The sequence below is a fragment of the Hemitrygon akajei genome, chromosome 25 (genome assembly GCF_048418815.1).
Source record: "Hemitrygon akajei chromosome 25, sHemAka1.3, whole genome shotgun sequence".
Lineage (NCBI taxonomy): Eukaryota > Metazoa > Chordata > Chondrichthyes > Myliobatiformes > Dasyatidae > Hemitrygon > Hemitrygon akajei.
The window spans coordinates 43,886,335-43,900,618 of record NC_133148.1 but is presented as its reverse complement, the minus strand read 5'-3'; the positions used below and the strand labels follow the sequence as shown (position 1 = coordinate 43,900,618).

At 44.5% G+C, this 14,284-nt stretch overlaps 1 protein-coding gene across 2 annotated transcripts in view; it reads right to left on the bottom strand.

Moving 5' to 3' along the window:
• The window catches only part of axl (AXL receptor tyrosine kinase), a 177,862-nt gene that overhangs the window by 44,971 nt on the left and 118,607 nt on the right, over nucleotides 1–14,284 (bottom strand). The window contains exons 8-12 of one of the 2 annotated variants that reach the window (XM_073029426.1): nucleotides 13,650–13,789; nucleotides 13,145–13,289; nucleotides 12,278–12,307; nucleotides 10,167–10,296; nucleotides 8,368–8,459 (exon numbers count right to left, since the gene is read on the bottom strand). In XM_073029426.1, the coding sequence (XP_072885527.1) occupies nucleotides 8,368–8,459; nucleotides 10,167–10,296; nucleotides 12,278–12,307; nucleotides 13,145–13,289; nucleotides 13,650–13,789 (537 nt within the window). The remainder of the gene's footprint in view (nucleotides 1–8,367; nucleotides 8,460–10,166; nucleotides 10,297–12,277; nucleotides 12,308–13,144; nucleotides 13,290–13,649; nucleotides 13,790–14,284) is intronic. The other variant, XM_073029427.1, reaches the window with a different exon arrangement.

Here is a 14,284-nt window from a genome sequence, read left to right as displayed (position 1 = left end):
AGGTGAACTTCTGATCTCACAGTGTACCTTGACATGACCTTTGAACCTTATTGTCAACTTGCACTGCACTTACACTATATTTTATATTCAATTATTGCTTTCCACTGCTGTACAGTTGATTCTTATATCACAGAAGGCTCAAACACCATTGAGAGAGAGAGAGAGACAGCAGAGATACAGGCCAGTTGGCACACTGAGGTCATGCACCACATATGATGATGATGATGATGGCACCGATAGTCTCGCGAGACCACAGATCTGCACCTGGAAAGTCTCATCATCCGTGTTGTCCTGTCACAGTGAGGCAACGCTGGAGTGTCCTCTCCAGGGTGCAGGCCTGGGCAAGGTTGAATGGAAGACTGGCAGTTGCCCAAGCAGCAAGTCTCCCCTCTCCACGCCACTAATGTTGTCTGAGGGATGGGCGAGGGCCGATACAGCTTGGCACCAGTGACGTCACAGGAGTTACCAGAGCAAGGTTGAACCCAACATCGGACTGCCTTAGGGACTCCAGCTTCTGATTTGTCCTCTGGGTTTACTCCCAAAGCCTTTCCTGTAAGTGGCTATGGCCGCAAGGCAGCAGAGGTTTGAAATCAGAGTTTTCCTTCTCCTAGATGGACGGCTTTCCCAGGCTGACAAGCTCCATCTACCCGAAGCACTGGTTTTAAGGCGCCAAGACCCACCTTCGCCCCTTCTCCTGTCAGTAGAAACAGTTCCACTGGGCTTAGAGGCTAAGCCACACAAGAAGGCCAGGAGATGGACTTGGTTGTCAGAGGCTATTTGAGGTGCATGCCGTGAGGAGCACTTTTAGGTAGTGTGAGTTTGTCCCACTACCACTGTTCGGCACCACATATACTACTAGATAAGTAAGCTACTAGTTTTCTTTGTACCATCTCAGAGTAGTTATAGTTTGCAATGATCTGTATGGATGGCTTGCAAAATGTAGGTTTTCACTGTATCTCAGCACAATAAACCAATCCCGAATACCAAACTGGAGCACCTGGAGGAAACCCGACAAGGCCCGATAGAGCGGTTATATATCTCCTGGATTCACCAAGACCACGTATAAGTACAGGTCTCCTCTGTTCCAGTGGAAAGAGAAGCAGACAAAACAAAACTAATGTTGTACTTTAAAAGGTATCAATTAATTAGATCAAAAATAATTTGTTCTGTTCTTCATTTAGATCACCTATGATCTGCTTCTTAATTCCATTTGCCCACCTGAATCTCCTTCCTCAGCTAATGTCTTCCCTTGGGTAAGGAAGTGCCATCTGCCTTGGTGGAATGCCTTCTCTCTGTCAAATTCATAATCATAAATGATTGCCCAAAAACTTTCAATCTGTTGGGAATCAGCTGAATTTGCTGTGCAATGAAGAGGGTTGGAAATCCAGGCATTAATCTTGCTTAAAAATTCTCCATTGTGGCTGTATTCGTTCAAACATCTAACTGCGCAATAGCTGTAGAACACTCCTCATGTTCATGTGAACTGCATAGGGAACATTTCTCATCCTGAGCAACACACAAAATACTAAGGTAACTCAGCAGATTAGGCAGCATCCATGGAGCTGAATAAGCTATTGCCATTTTTGGCCAAGATCCTTCATCAGAACATCATCCTGGGTCTGGAGATCACCTTGAGACAAGTAGTAACAGGGTGACGCAGTGCTCTGAAGGAAGGATCTTTCCTCACAGTGGTTCAGCTGACAGAGCTGCTACCTGACAGAGTCAGAGAGCCACATTCAATCCCTACCTCCATTGCTGTCCATGTTGAGTCCACACATTCCCCTGAAACCATGTGGGCTTTCACCGTGTGCTCCTGTTTCTCCGGGTATCCAAAAGACATCCATAGGTGGCATGGTTAGTGTAACAGTCAATGTAATGTTATTACAGACTGGGGTTCAATTCCACCGCTGTCCGCAGGGAGTTAACAGATTCTGCCCGTGAGCATGTAGGTTTCTCTGGGTGCTATGAGCTCTACTGACATTCCAAAGCTGAATAGGTTAATAAATTAATTGGTTGCATGGGAGTAATTTGGTGGGACAAGCTCAGTGGGCTGGAAGGGCCTGTTATCATGCAGTATATGTAAATTAGCTAATGAACCAACTAATCAATTAAATAAACAAATAAACAAACAGACAAACAAGGAAATAATTGGTAGGTTAACTGGCCATAGTCAATAGCAGATTCTGTGGGTGGAGGGCGATGAGGATGTGGGCAGAATAACCAATAGGATTAAAGTAAATGGGTGGTAGACAGATAGATGGATAGATAAATATTTTATTGATACCAGAGGAAATTACAGATGGTGCATGCAAACTGGATGGGCTGGAGGACATACTCTGTACAATATCTCTCTATTCAATGAGTTGAATTACCACAACCTATACCAATCCCATCCACCACACAGTCAGGATCAGGCACTGAATATCATAATCTGTATAAACCCCCATCCACCACACTGTGTCAGGATCAGAAACTGATTACCACAAAGTCTGTATAAACCCCCATCCACCACACTGTGTCAGGATCAGAAACTGATTACCACAAAGTCTGTATAAACCCCCATCCACCACACTGTGTCAGGATCAGGCACTGATTACTACAGCCTGTACAAACTGTGCTGTATGATGACAATCGAGAGGCCTTCACTGACCTCTCACACAAAGTATGAGCTCAGAATACAGATAATCTTTTGCTCTTCACAGTTATCTCACCTACCCTTTACTGATTAGGGTTCTTCCTGTCAGTTGCTAATTTTCAGCTTTTTAATTTTATGAATGAATTGTTGGATTGTTCAGCCTGAACAATCTTCACTCTGATTACCCCTCTCCCTTTTACTGTCGCACTTCAGAATCTTTACGGTCCAGACCAGGTTTGTGGGAGTGATTTCAGGAAAGAAAGATTTATTATATTAGGAATGTTTGATGGTTCTGGGCTTGTACTTGCAGGAATTTAGAAGAATGAGGGGTAGGACCTCCTATCAAATGTGGAGAGGGAACTTCCTGTAGTGGGGGAATCTAGGACCAGAGGGCAGTCTCATAATACAAGGACATCCTCTTAGAACAGAGATGATTAGTCAGGGTGGTGAATCTTTGAAATTCATTGCCACAGTTGACTGTAGAGGTCAAGTTATTGAGTACATTTAAAGTGGAGGTAGATAGATTCTTAAGAAGTAAAATTAGGCCAAAATGTGGTGCTTAAGGTTACCGGGAGAAGGCAGGAGAATGGGATTGAAAGGGAACATAACTCAGCCATAATGAAATAGTAGAGATTTGATGGGCCAAATAGCCTGATTCTGCTTCTATGTCTTATGGTCTAAAAGCCTGAGTAATATAACCTTCCATGCCCCCAACTCCTCCTTAGTTAATCTCTGTGGATCAGGAAAGATGCTCAGTGCTGCTTCGCACAATCTCACTGATATGTGGGGACTTTCTCAGCAGAATGACCGAATGGTTTATGCATGAGCTACAGAGATTCTCAATCCTGCTTCTCACAATTCTTCTGATATGTCGGGACTTCTTCAGGGGAATGGCCAGATTGTTTATGCATGAGCTGCAAACTGTTGTGACTCATTCTGACAAGAATTATTCTTGCTCATTAACAGATTATTGGCGGCCACACGGCTGTAACATCTGTCCTATCTCCCCGACCTCACTCCTTCTGGGCACATGGAGCCCAGGAGTACATTTTCAGGCCATCTGGGAGATCCCCAAGTGCCATTGCATTTCTGAGACTGGGAAGACAATGCCAGCTAATGGCCTGAGACCAGGAACACAATACCAGCTGATGGAAGGTCTGAGGAAATGTTCTGACCTTATGTTGTTCACAACAGATGTATGGACACAGCTGTTTGGTTTGTATTTAGAGTATTATGAAACTTTTCCCTCCCACAATTACCAATCTATATCCATGATGTGGTGACACATTCATCTGCTCATTGTTGGCATGTGGACTACTTGAGCAACTCAAACCCTTACCCCAAGGGGGCAAGCTGCTGGCGGGGGTGGGGGGAGTTGTTTCACTGCTCCTAATAGAACAGGTACCACAGAGAAACACATACAAAATGCTGGAGGAACTTAGCAGATCAGGCAGTATCTATGGAGAGGAATAAATAGATGAAATTTCTGGCCAAGACCCTTCATCTGATAGGACCAGATCCCTGGCCAACCAAAATACGATAGCAGCATTCAAGGTCTAGTAATTTGGCCTGCTCGGGGCTTTACTGGTGCAGACTGGTAGATTTCCTGGAATTTCCACATCATTTCATGAATACTCCTACATACACTCAGTGGCCACTTTATTAAGTACAGAAGGTACGTAATAAAGTGGCCACTGATGCATTTTCATGCACTTGAAGTGGATGTAGCTTCAAAGTTTAATGTGCTGTCTGCTCACAGATGCTCTTCTACACACTACGGTTATAACACGTGGTTATCTGAGTTACTGTCACCTTCCTGTCATCCTGAACCAGTCAGGCCATTCTCCTCTGACCCCTCTCATTAACAAGGTGTTTTCACACACAGATCTGCTGCTCACTGGATGTTTTTGTTTTTGCTCCATTTTCTGTAAACTCTAGAGACTGTTGTTTGTGAAACTGCCAGGAGATCAGTAGCTTCTGAGATACTCAAACCACCCTGTCTGGCACCAACCATCATTTCACAGTTAAAGTCACTTAGATCACATTTCTTCGCCATTCCGATGTTTGTTCTGAACAACAACTGAATCTCTTGATCATATTTGCATGCTTTTATGCATTGAGTTTCTGCCACATGATTCGCTGATTAGATATTATTATTAATGAGCAAGAGTACAGATATACCAAATAAAGTGGCCATTGCATCTACAAACGTTTGTACTTTTAACTCATACTTTCTAAAATAAAGATGTTACTCAGTAATGAGACAATAAGACCATAAGATATAGGAGCAGAAGTAGGCCATTCGGCCCATTGAGTCTGCTCCTCCATTCAATTACGTGCTGATCCAATTCTCCCAGTCATCCCCTCTCCCCAAACCCTTTGATGCCCTGGCTAATCAAGAACATATCTATCTCTGCCTTAAATGCACCCAGTTATTTGGCCTCCACAGCCACTCATGGTAACAAATTCCATAGATTTACCACACTCTAAAGTAATTTCTCCGCATCTCTGTTCTAAATGAGCGTTCTTCAATCCTGAAGTCGTGTTCTCTTGTCCTAGATTCCCCTACCATGGGAAATAACTTTGCCATATTTAATCTCTTCAGGCCTTTTATCATTCAGAGTGTTTCTATGACATCCCCCCTCATTCTCCTGAACTCTAGGGAATACAGTCCAAGAGCTTCCAGACATTCCTCATACAGTAACTCTTTCATTCCTGGAATCGTTCTGGTGAATCTTCTCTGAACCCTCTCCAATGTCAGTATATCCTTTCTATAATAAGGAGCCCAAAACTGCACACAATACTCCAAATGTGGTCTCATGAGTGCCTTATAGAACCTCAACATCACATCCCTGCTCTTATATTCTATACCTCTAGAGATGAATGCCAACATTGCATTCACCTTCTTCACCACCGACTCAACCTGGAGGATAATCTTTAGCGTATCCTGCACAAGGACTCCCAAGCCCCTTTGCATCTCTGCATTTTGATTTCTCTCCCCATCTAAATAATAGTCTGCCCATTTATTTCTTCCACCAAAGTGCATGACCATACACTTTCCAACACTGTATTCCCCTAAACTATCCAAATCATCTGTAGACTCTCTGTTTCCTGAATACAATCGATTCCAACAACTTCCCAACCATTGATGTCAGACTAACAGGTCTATAGTTTCCTTTCTGCTGCCTCCCACCTTCTTAAATAGTGGTGTAACATTTACAGTTTTCCTGTCATCCGGTACAATGCCAGAATCTATCGATTCTTGAAAGATCATTGTTACTGCCTCTGCAATCTTTTCAGCTACTTCCTTCAGAACCCAAGGGTGCATTCCATCAGGTCTAGGAGATTTATCCACCCTCAGACCATTAAGCTTCCTGAGCACCTTCTCAGTCTTTTCACTGCACATACTTCACTTCCCTGACACTCTAGAAAGTCTGATATATAGCAGAAGTCTTCCACTGTGAAGACTGATGCAAAATATGAATTCAGTTCCTCTGCCGTCTCTGCATCTCTCATTACAATATCTCCAGTGTTATTTTCTATTGGTCCTATATCTGTCCTCAACTCTTTTTTTTTACCCTTTATATACTTAAAAAAGCTTTTAGTATCTCCTTTGATATTAGTCACCAGCTTCCTTTCATAATTCATCTTCTTCTTCCTAATGACCTTCTTCTTAGTTTCCTTCTGCAAGTTTTTAAAAGCTTCCGGATCCTCTATCTTCCCACTATCTTTGGCTTCTTTGTATGCCCTCTCTTTTGCTTTTACTTTCGCTCTGACTTTACTTGTCAGCCACGGTACTGTCCTTCTTCCATTTGAAAATTTCTTCTTTTTTGGAATATATCTGTCTTGCACTTCCCTCACTTTTCAGAAACTCCAGCCACTGATGCTGTGCTGTCCTTCCTGCTAGTGTCCCTTTCCAGTCAACCTTGGCCAGTTCCCCTCTCATGCCATTGTAATTTCCTTTATTCCACTGAAATACCGACACATTGAAATTTAGTTTCTCCTTCTCAAATTTCAAAGTTTACTCAATCATATTATGATCACTGTTCCCTAAGGGTTCCTTAACCTTAAGCTCTCTTATCACCTCCGGATCACTGCACACCACCCAATCCAGCACAGGCAATCCCCTTTTTATAACAGGCTGTTATAAAAAACCATCCCTTAGACATTCTACAAATTCTCTCTTGAGGTCCAGTACTGGCCTGGTTTTCCCAATCCACTTTCATGTTAAAATCCCCAACGATTATCATGATATTACCCTTCTGACACACCTTTTCTGTCTCCTGCTGTAATTTGTAATCCACAGGCTGCTGTTTGGAGGCCTGTATACAACTGCCATTAGGGTCCTTTTACCGTTGCCATTTCTTAACTCAACCCATAGAGATTCTACACCTTTCGATCCCATGTCATCCCTTTCTAATGATTTAATATTATTTCTTATACACAGGGCCACATCACTCCCTCTGCCTACTAACCTATCTATCCGATACACCGTATCCTTGGATGTTCAGTGGTTCAGTTAGTACAACAGAGTGTATGAAACAGAACCTGTAAAATTTAAAGGGAGTGCCAGAACCAGAATATAGACAAATGTTCAAGGGCTGCCAGAATCAAAGTACAGATAAGTGGAGTGCTGGAACCAGCGTAAAGGTAAATAGTAAAGGGGAAAGGGAACCAAACGAGAGGTAAATGGTCAGGGAGTGCCTGAACCACAGTACAGGTAAATGGTAAGGTGGTGCTTGGAACCAGGACCCTGGTGTGTTAATGGGAGTGTGGGAACCGGGACCGTGGTGTGTTAATGGGAGGGTGGGAACTGGGACCGTGGTGTGCTAATGAGAGCATAGGAACCAAGACCCTGGTGAAAGTGGAGATAGTCGATAACTTCAGGGTCCTGCATGTAAATGTCACCAGCCATCCACAGAAAGCTAAAGCCAATAAAGTACACTAGCACCTCCACCTCCTCAGAAGGCTTAGAAAATCTAATGACTCTTACCAGATATGCAGATACACCATAGAAAGTATCCTATCCGGATGCATCACAGCTTGGCATGGGAATTACTCTGTCCAAGATCACAAGAGTTGTGAACACAACCCAGTCCATCCCCCAAATCACTAACTCTTTCTATATTTTCCACTGCTTCAGGAAAGAATCCAATATAATCAAGAACCCCTCCCAACAGTCATTCTCTCTTCTCCCCTCTTCCACTGGACAGAATATATGAAAGCAGAGAACATGTACAAGGCTCAAGGGCAGCTTCTATCCCACTGTAATCAGAGGCTTGAATGGACCTCTCACATGCTAAAAGATGAACTCCTGACCTCCCAATCTATCTCATTGTGGCTCATGTACTTATCTGCATTACACCTTCTCTGTAACTATAACATTATATTCTGAATATTACACACAAAATACCAGAGGAACTCAGCAGGACAGGCAGCATTTATGGCAAAGAGCAAGCTCGATGTTTCAAGCCAAAACCCTTCATCAGGATTCTCTTGTTTGTGATTGGACTATATTCTGAATTCAGGTTTCTGTTTTACTATCTCTGTATCCTTATGCATGTCATGATCTGTCTGGATAGCATGTCAACAGGAGTTTTCACTGCATCTTGACCCATGATAATAATAAATCAATACAACTATTTCTCTTTCCACAGATGCTGACTGACTTGCAGAGTACTTCTCACAACAGGATTAAATGTTGCGGTGTCAGATTTGTGACAAATACTCACAGGTGGCCTCAGTGGTCCGTCTGCTGTATGATTTTCTGACTCGGTAACGTACCACCAACTCTCCTCTATCGATCATAGGCTCGAATGCCTCTCTGTGGAGCATAAGCAGGCATTCAGACAATGAACTGGCCCTGTTGCCGATTAACTTATTCATCAGTGTCTTATTGGGGAGAAAGTGACTGACAGTGAAGAATCATCCAATCAGCAACTGAAAAATATTCACTTGGCCGGGAGAAGGCTGAGCACTGTAAGGATAGAGATGCCTGGAAACCAGTGGTGTGAGAGAGGGGTAGAGCAATGGCAGTCGAAAGGTCCTTTGATGGAACATCCAGTCAGAGCTGGCAGAGCTACCCCAAGCTGAGCCACACTATGGAAAGGCCTCTGCTTGAAGAGGCTGTTACAGAAGAGGGAATATTACGTTTGATTAAGCTCCAATCAATCTCAAATCATTCTGAATAAATTATCTAGACTCTAAAATGGAGTAAGACTTCCCAATGGCTTTCTCCTTAATCTACGCCACACCAGTTATCTAGCCGTCTTACTGTAATAAACACTTGAGCATACAGAATCATTCAGCCCCTCAGCCTTGCTCCTACCTTCAGCAATAAGGTAACACAAAAAACTCAACTCTCCCCCAACTTACTGCCCAGTGAAATTTCTTTTTAATGAATTCAGGGATATGGACTTCACAGGCTGAACCAGCATTTAATTGCCCATCTCCTAGAAGGTGCTGGTGAGCTGCTGTAGTTCTTGAGGCGTGGGTACACTGACAGTGCTGTTAGGGAGGATGTTCTGTGACTTTGATCAGAGACTGTGAAGGAGCGGTGATAGATTTCCAAATCTGGAAAGTGTGGGGATGGAGGGCAACTTCCAGTTGGTCACCATACTTCTGTTGGCCTTTTCTCCAGCTGGTAGAAGTGGTGGATTTGGAAGGTGCTGTGTCAGCAGTCTCAGTGAGCTGCTGCTATGTGTGGGTGGTGGAGTGATTGAATAGTAGTGGATGGGCTGCCTCTCAAGTGGGCTGCTACGTTTTGTACAGTGTTGAGCTTCTTCAGGGCAAGACATGGGAGAGTCTGTAGACTGGATTTACTCAGCTGGTTGAAGGAACAGCAGAGATTTCCCTCCCCACACCTTCCTCCATTTAACACACATACCGCATCAGATGGTCACGAGGCATAAATTAAGGGTTCAGAGTAAAAGGGTGAGAGGTGATCTGAGCAGAAGCAAATGGTTGGAATCTGGAAAACACTCCTGCAGGGTGGTGGGGGCAGAGACTCTGGCAAGGGTATAAATTGCCAAGGATAGAATGCTAAGGACCAAATGCTTGTAAATCAGGTTAGTAACACAGACAAAATACTGGAGGAATTTAGCAGGTCAGGCAGCATCTATGGAGGAGAATAAGCAATCAATGTTTTGGGCAGGGACCCTTCATCAAGAGTGGAAAGAAAGCAGAATGAAGCCAGAATCAGAAGCTTGGGGGAGAGTAAGCAATACGAGCTGGAAGGTGAGGTAGAAGGTAGGTGGGGGAGGAGGATGAAGTGAGAAGCTGGGAGGAGATAGTTGGAAAAGGTAAAGGGCTGAAGAGGAAGGAATCTGATAGAAGGAGAGTAGACCATGGGAAAAGGGAGAATAGGATGAAGGTGATAGTCAGGTAAGTGAGAGGGAAACCAGAGATTAGTAGCAAGCAATAGTTGACTGCCTGCATGGACATAGTGGGCCGAATATCCTGTTTCAATGATTTTATGACAAAGACCACACATCCATCAGAGAACAAATTAGCCCATTCAAGTGGCCCTCACCCGTATCGGATCTCCTTCTTCAAGTGTCGGGCAACCAACACTGTGATGCACACTGCACAGGTTGCGGCCACTGCGACAGCCATCACAACGTACCACCAGTGCCAGGAGAACCCGCTCTGGGCTGCGTGCCCTAGAAGACAAAGAAACAAGATGAAGCCATGAAGGTAGGGTGGTTAAATTACCAGTCTAGAAAACACAAGGCTTGGACTACAAATCTCGAACCACAAGTTTAACTCCCATCATGGTAAGGAATTTAAACGCGATTCACAATCTGGAATTTTGAAGAACCCATTTCTTCAGCCCCATACACAATATAGATGCTGTCCAGCAGGTACTCAGCTGGAAGAATTCAGAAGAATAAGAGAGGGTCTTACGGAAACATAAAATTATGAAAAGGGAAGAAAAGATTGAGGCAGGAATGTTGTTTCCACTGATAGGTGAGACTAGAATGAGGGGACGTTGACTGGTAAGTGAGACTAGATTCAGGACGGATTTGAGGACAAACTGTTTTCCTCAGAGATTGGAATTTCTGCCCAGGAAAGTTGTAGAGACCACCTCATTAAATATATTTAAGACATGGTTAGATTTTTGCATAGCAGCGGAATTAAGGGTTAAGGAGATGAGTCCATAACCAGATCAGCCATGATTGCATCGAATGTGAAACAGGTTCAACGGGCCAGATAGCTGAATCCTGCTTCCGTTTCTTGTGTCCTTATGTAGTGTTCCATGAAGGGCTTTGGAAGAGGGCAGACACAGTACATGATAGAGCTATAAGCAATCTGCTGGAGGAACTCAGCAGGTCAAAGAGTCTGATGCAGGGTTTCAACGCAAAATGTTGATAATTCTTTTCCCCATACAGATGGTGCTCGAGGCACTGAGGTCCTCTAGCACACTGTCTATTGATCCATCCATAATTGTGTTCCCTGCCACAAGCTACTGGAGGAACTCAGCAGGTTGAACAGTATCAGCTGGCGGGAGATGTTTCATCCCTTCATTAGGATGCTCAAGTTCTTCCAGTCCAGTGCCTGCAGGGATGGAAGGCATGCCTGGAGCTGCCAACAATGAACTGTGAGCCACAGCCAGGGATGCCAGGAATGTGGAGACAGGGAGGGGAAAATGGTGTCACCACCCACCCTCATTGCAGCAATGACCCACATCCGTGCCAAATGCAAGGCCTACAGGGAGCCTCAAACATTCCAAGCAGGGCACATTGGGAGACAGGATGTCTGATGCATCCCCTTTTTGCTGACCCAGTCACCTGCTCATTCCTCAAGCTCTTAGCCAAGAAGGGAGTTGACAGGCTGTGATGCCCCTTTCTCCATACTACCTCTAGGCTGTGTTTCCGTTGGCCTTTATTCAAGGGCCAATTGTATCACCATGCAATCAAGTCACACCATGACTAGACCTGTCCAAACAACCTGGATCAGCAAGACCAGCCCTGGCAAAACACGGTAAGCAATAGAACAGGTAGAGTGTAAAACACTAAAACTGAACCCTGGGAGATGTTGGGAGGGAACTGTAAAAGGCACAGGATCCCTTTCAAACCTGTGCTCCTCGTGATGCAATTAAAACCCAGTTGTATTCAGGACCCCTGCCACCAGGAAGGAGGTATGGGAAACTTAGAAAATAGAACATACTGTACAATACTGTACAGCACAGTACAGGCCCTTCGGCCCACAATGTTGTGCCGATCCTTAAACCCTGCCTCCCATATATCCCCCCACCACCTTAAATTCCTCCATATACCTGTCTAGTATATGGAGGAATTTCCCACACCACCAGGTTTCAGGAACAATATTACCCCTCAACCTTAAACCAGTGTAGATAACTTCATTCATCTCAACTCTGAACTGATTCCACAACCTACAGACTCACTTTCAAGGACTCTATGACTCATGTTCTCAGTATTATCGATCTATCTATTATTATTTTTTGTAGGCACAGTTTTGCACATTGGTTGTCTTTCAGTCTTTTTACATAGTTTTTCATTGATTCTATTGTATTTCTTTGCAAGCAAATGAACCTCAGGGTAGTATATGATGACATTTACTGTAGGTACTTTATGAATTTACTTTGAACTTTGGACCTTGATGTAGTGGGTGACCTCTTACCTATTGTGTGGCTTGTTTCCATTGGGCTATCTGTCAAAAAAAAACAAAAATAACATTGTGGGTGATGGCAGCTAAACAGAGAACATCCTGTTAAACTGATCCATGGGCTCTGCTCAGCATTCCTGAGGTCGCCAAATTGCCTGCCCACCATGAATTGGATTGGGTGGCCATAGTACTTCCAAATGGGATTTGAAGGCAATAGGTGGGAGGGACATTGGGTCAGCAACAAGTTTATTCGGTCCTTCACTAAGTCATGTCCAATCAGTATTGCCCAGCTTTGGGAAGGTAAAGGTGGGGCATTGTGGGGGGAGCACAAACTGATATGGATGGGAGGGATTACTAGGTAGTTAGGGGAAATGTTTAGAATCACAGGCTTGTGTAAGCACTGGTGAAGGGTGGAACTGGCTCTTTCACATCTCCTACTTTGCAAATCCTAACCTCAGCCTACTCTCTTCTAACCAATCCATCAGCCAAACACTCCTCCCTCTGTGTTTTCTCTCCGTGCCCCCAATCCCTTCTTCCCACCCACCCGCATCCTTTACTTGGCTCCATACTCCATCATCTGCCTTTGCCTATCACCTCCCAACCTCAATCACTATCTCTACTCCTCCCTCCTCTATCTGCCTATTGCCCCACCTCACCCCTTCCCCCATCTCTTTAAACTGGATCTCTGTCCACTGAAGGGTCTCTTGCCAAGCCAGCCCCACAGATGCTATCTGACCTCCTGAAAACCACCAGCAGCTCAATTCTTTGACCTAAAATGCACCAGGCTTGTTGGGCGAAGCGTGCTTGTGTGTCTGGTGTGTGGAATGAACAATCACGCAGACCCACAGGGCTCTCTGAGAAGCCGCAGTCAAATCGTCTCACCTGAGCTAAGCAGGTTAACTATGATGGGATCACTCCAGGGACCATCGCCAGCTCTCGTGTAGGCTGCCACACGCAGACTCAGGTTCGTAATGGGCAGTACCACCTCCAGAGTGATGTTCGATATCATCCCATTGTCCACAATCACCTACAAGACAAGGAAAGGGATTTAAATGCCAATACAGCATCAACAGGCCTCTCCCACCACTCTTTGGGAGTTAATTGTTCATTCCGAAATGTGATGGAGAAAGGAACAAAGCTGCTCCTAAAATGTTGAGGGCAAGTCTAAGGAACAGCTTCTTCATAAAAATCCTCCTTCTGGACTGAAAGACAGAGGAGAGATACCCAGTGTAAAGAGGTAAGGGGAATGAGTGGAGCAACGATGTTTCCACTAACAGTGGGATGCATCACAAGGCAAGGTAATGTGTCCACTACTAGAAGGACACGTCACAGGACAGGGTAATGACCTGCATCTCACTGTGCCACCCACAAAGTGAAGCCCACTCACCTCAGTATAGTCCTGGATCTGATAAGCAACTTTGTACCCTTGCAGAAGCCCATTAAGGCCGGTGGATGGCTCCGTCCACTCAAAGACCAGAACACTGCCATTGTAGTGGTAAGTTACATTGTTTGGCGCCGTATCTGGCTCTGAAAAGATAAAGCAATAAGCCAGATGTTACCAGCCAATCTCAGCCTGTCATCATGAGTAATGCCAACCTGTGCTCCAACAAGTAAAGAAAGTACTAACATTCAAAGGTCAGGATATGTCAGAAGCAACACTGACTGCTGCAGACTGATGCTCTCTTAGTTTCAAATATGACTGGTTTTATACATTTTAACAAAATTTTCTATTCCTGCGCCTGAGGCATCCAAGTCTCTGTAATGGTCACAAGTTCATAGTTCCATGTACTGATCCACGCCCTAAGTTTGTCCGCCTTGCTTATGATACCCTTGCATTAGATACATCTCAAACCACCTGACTGAGTGCATTTTGCTGTATCATCTGCTTATCCTTCCTCACAAACTCCCTTCAGGCTGTCGCTGCTTGTGCACTAACTGCCTCATCCTCTGCCTCTTCACTTCGGTTTCCTCAACCTGCAAGTCTAGTTTAAACTCCCCCAATGGCATTAGCAAACCTCTCTC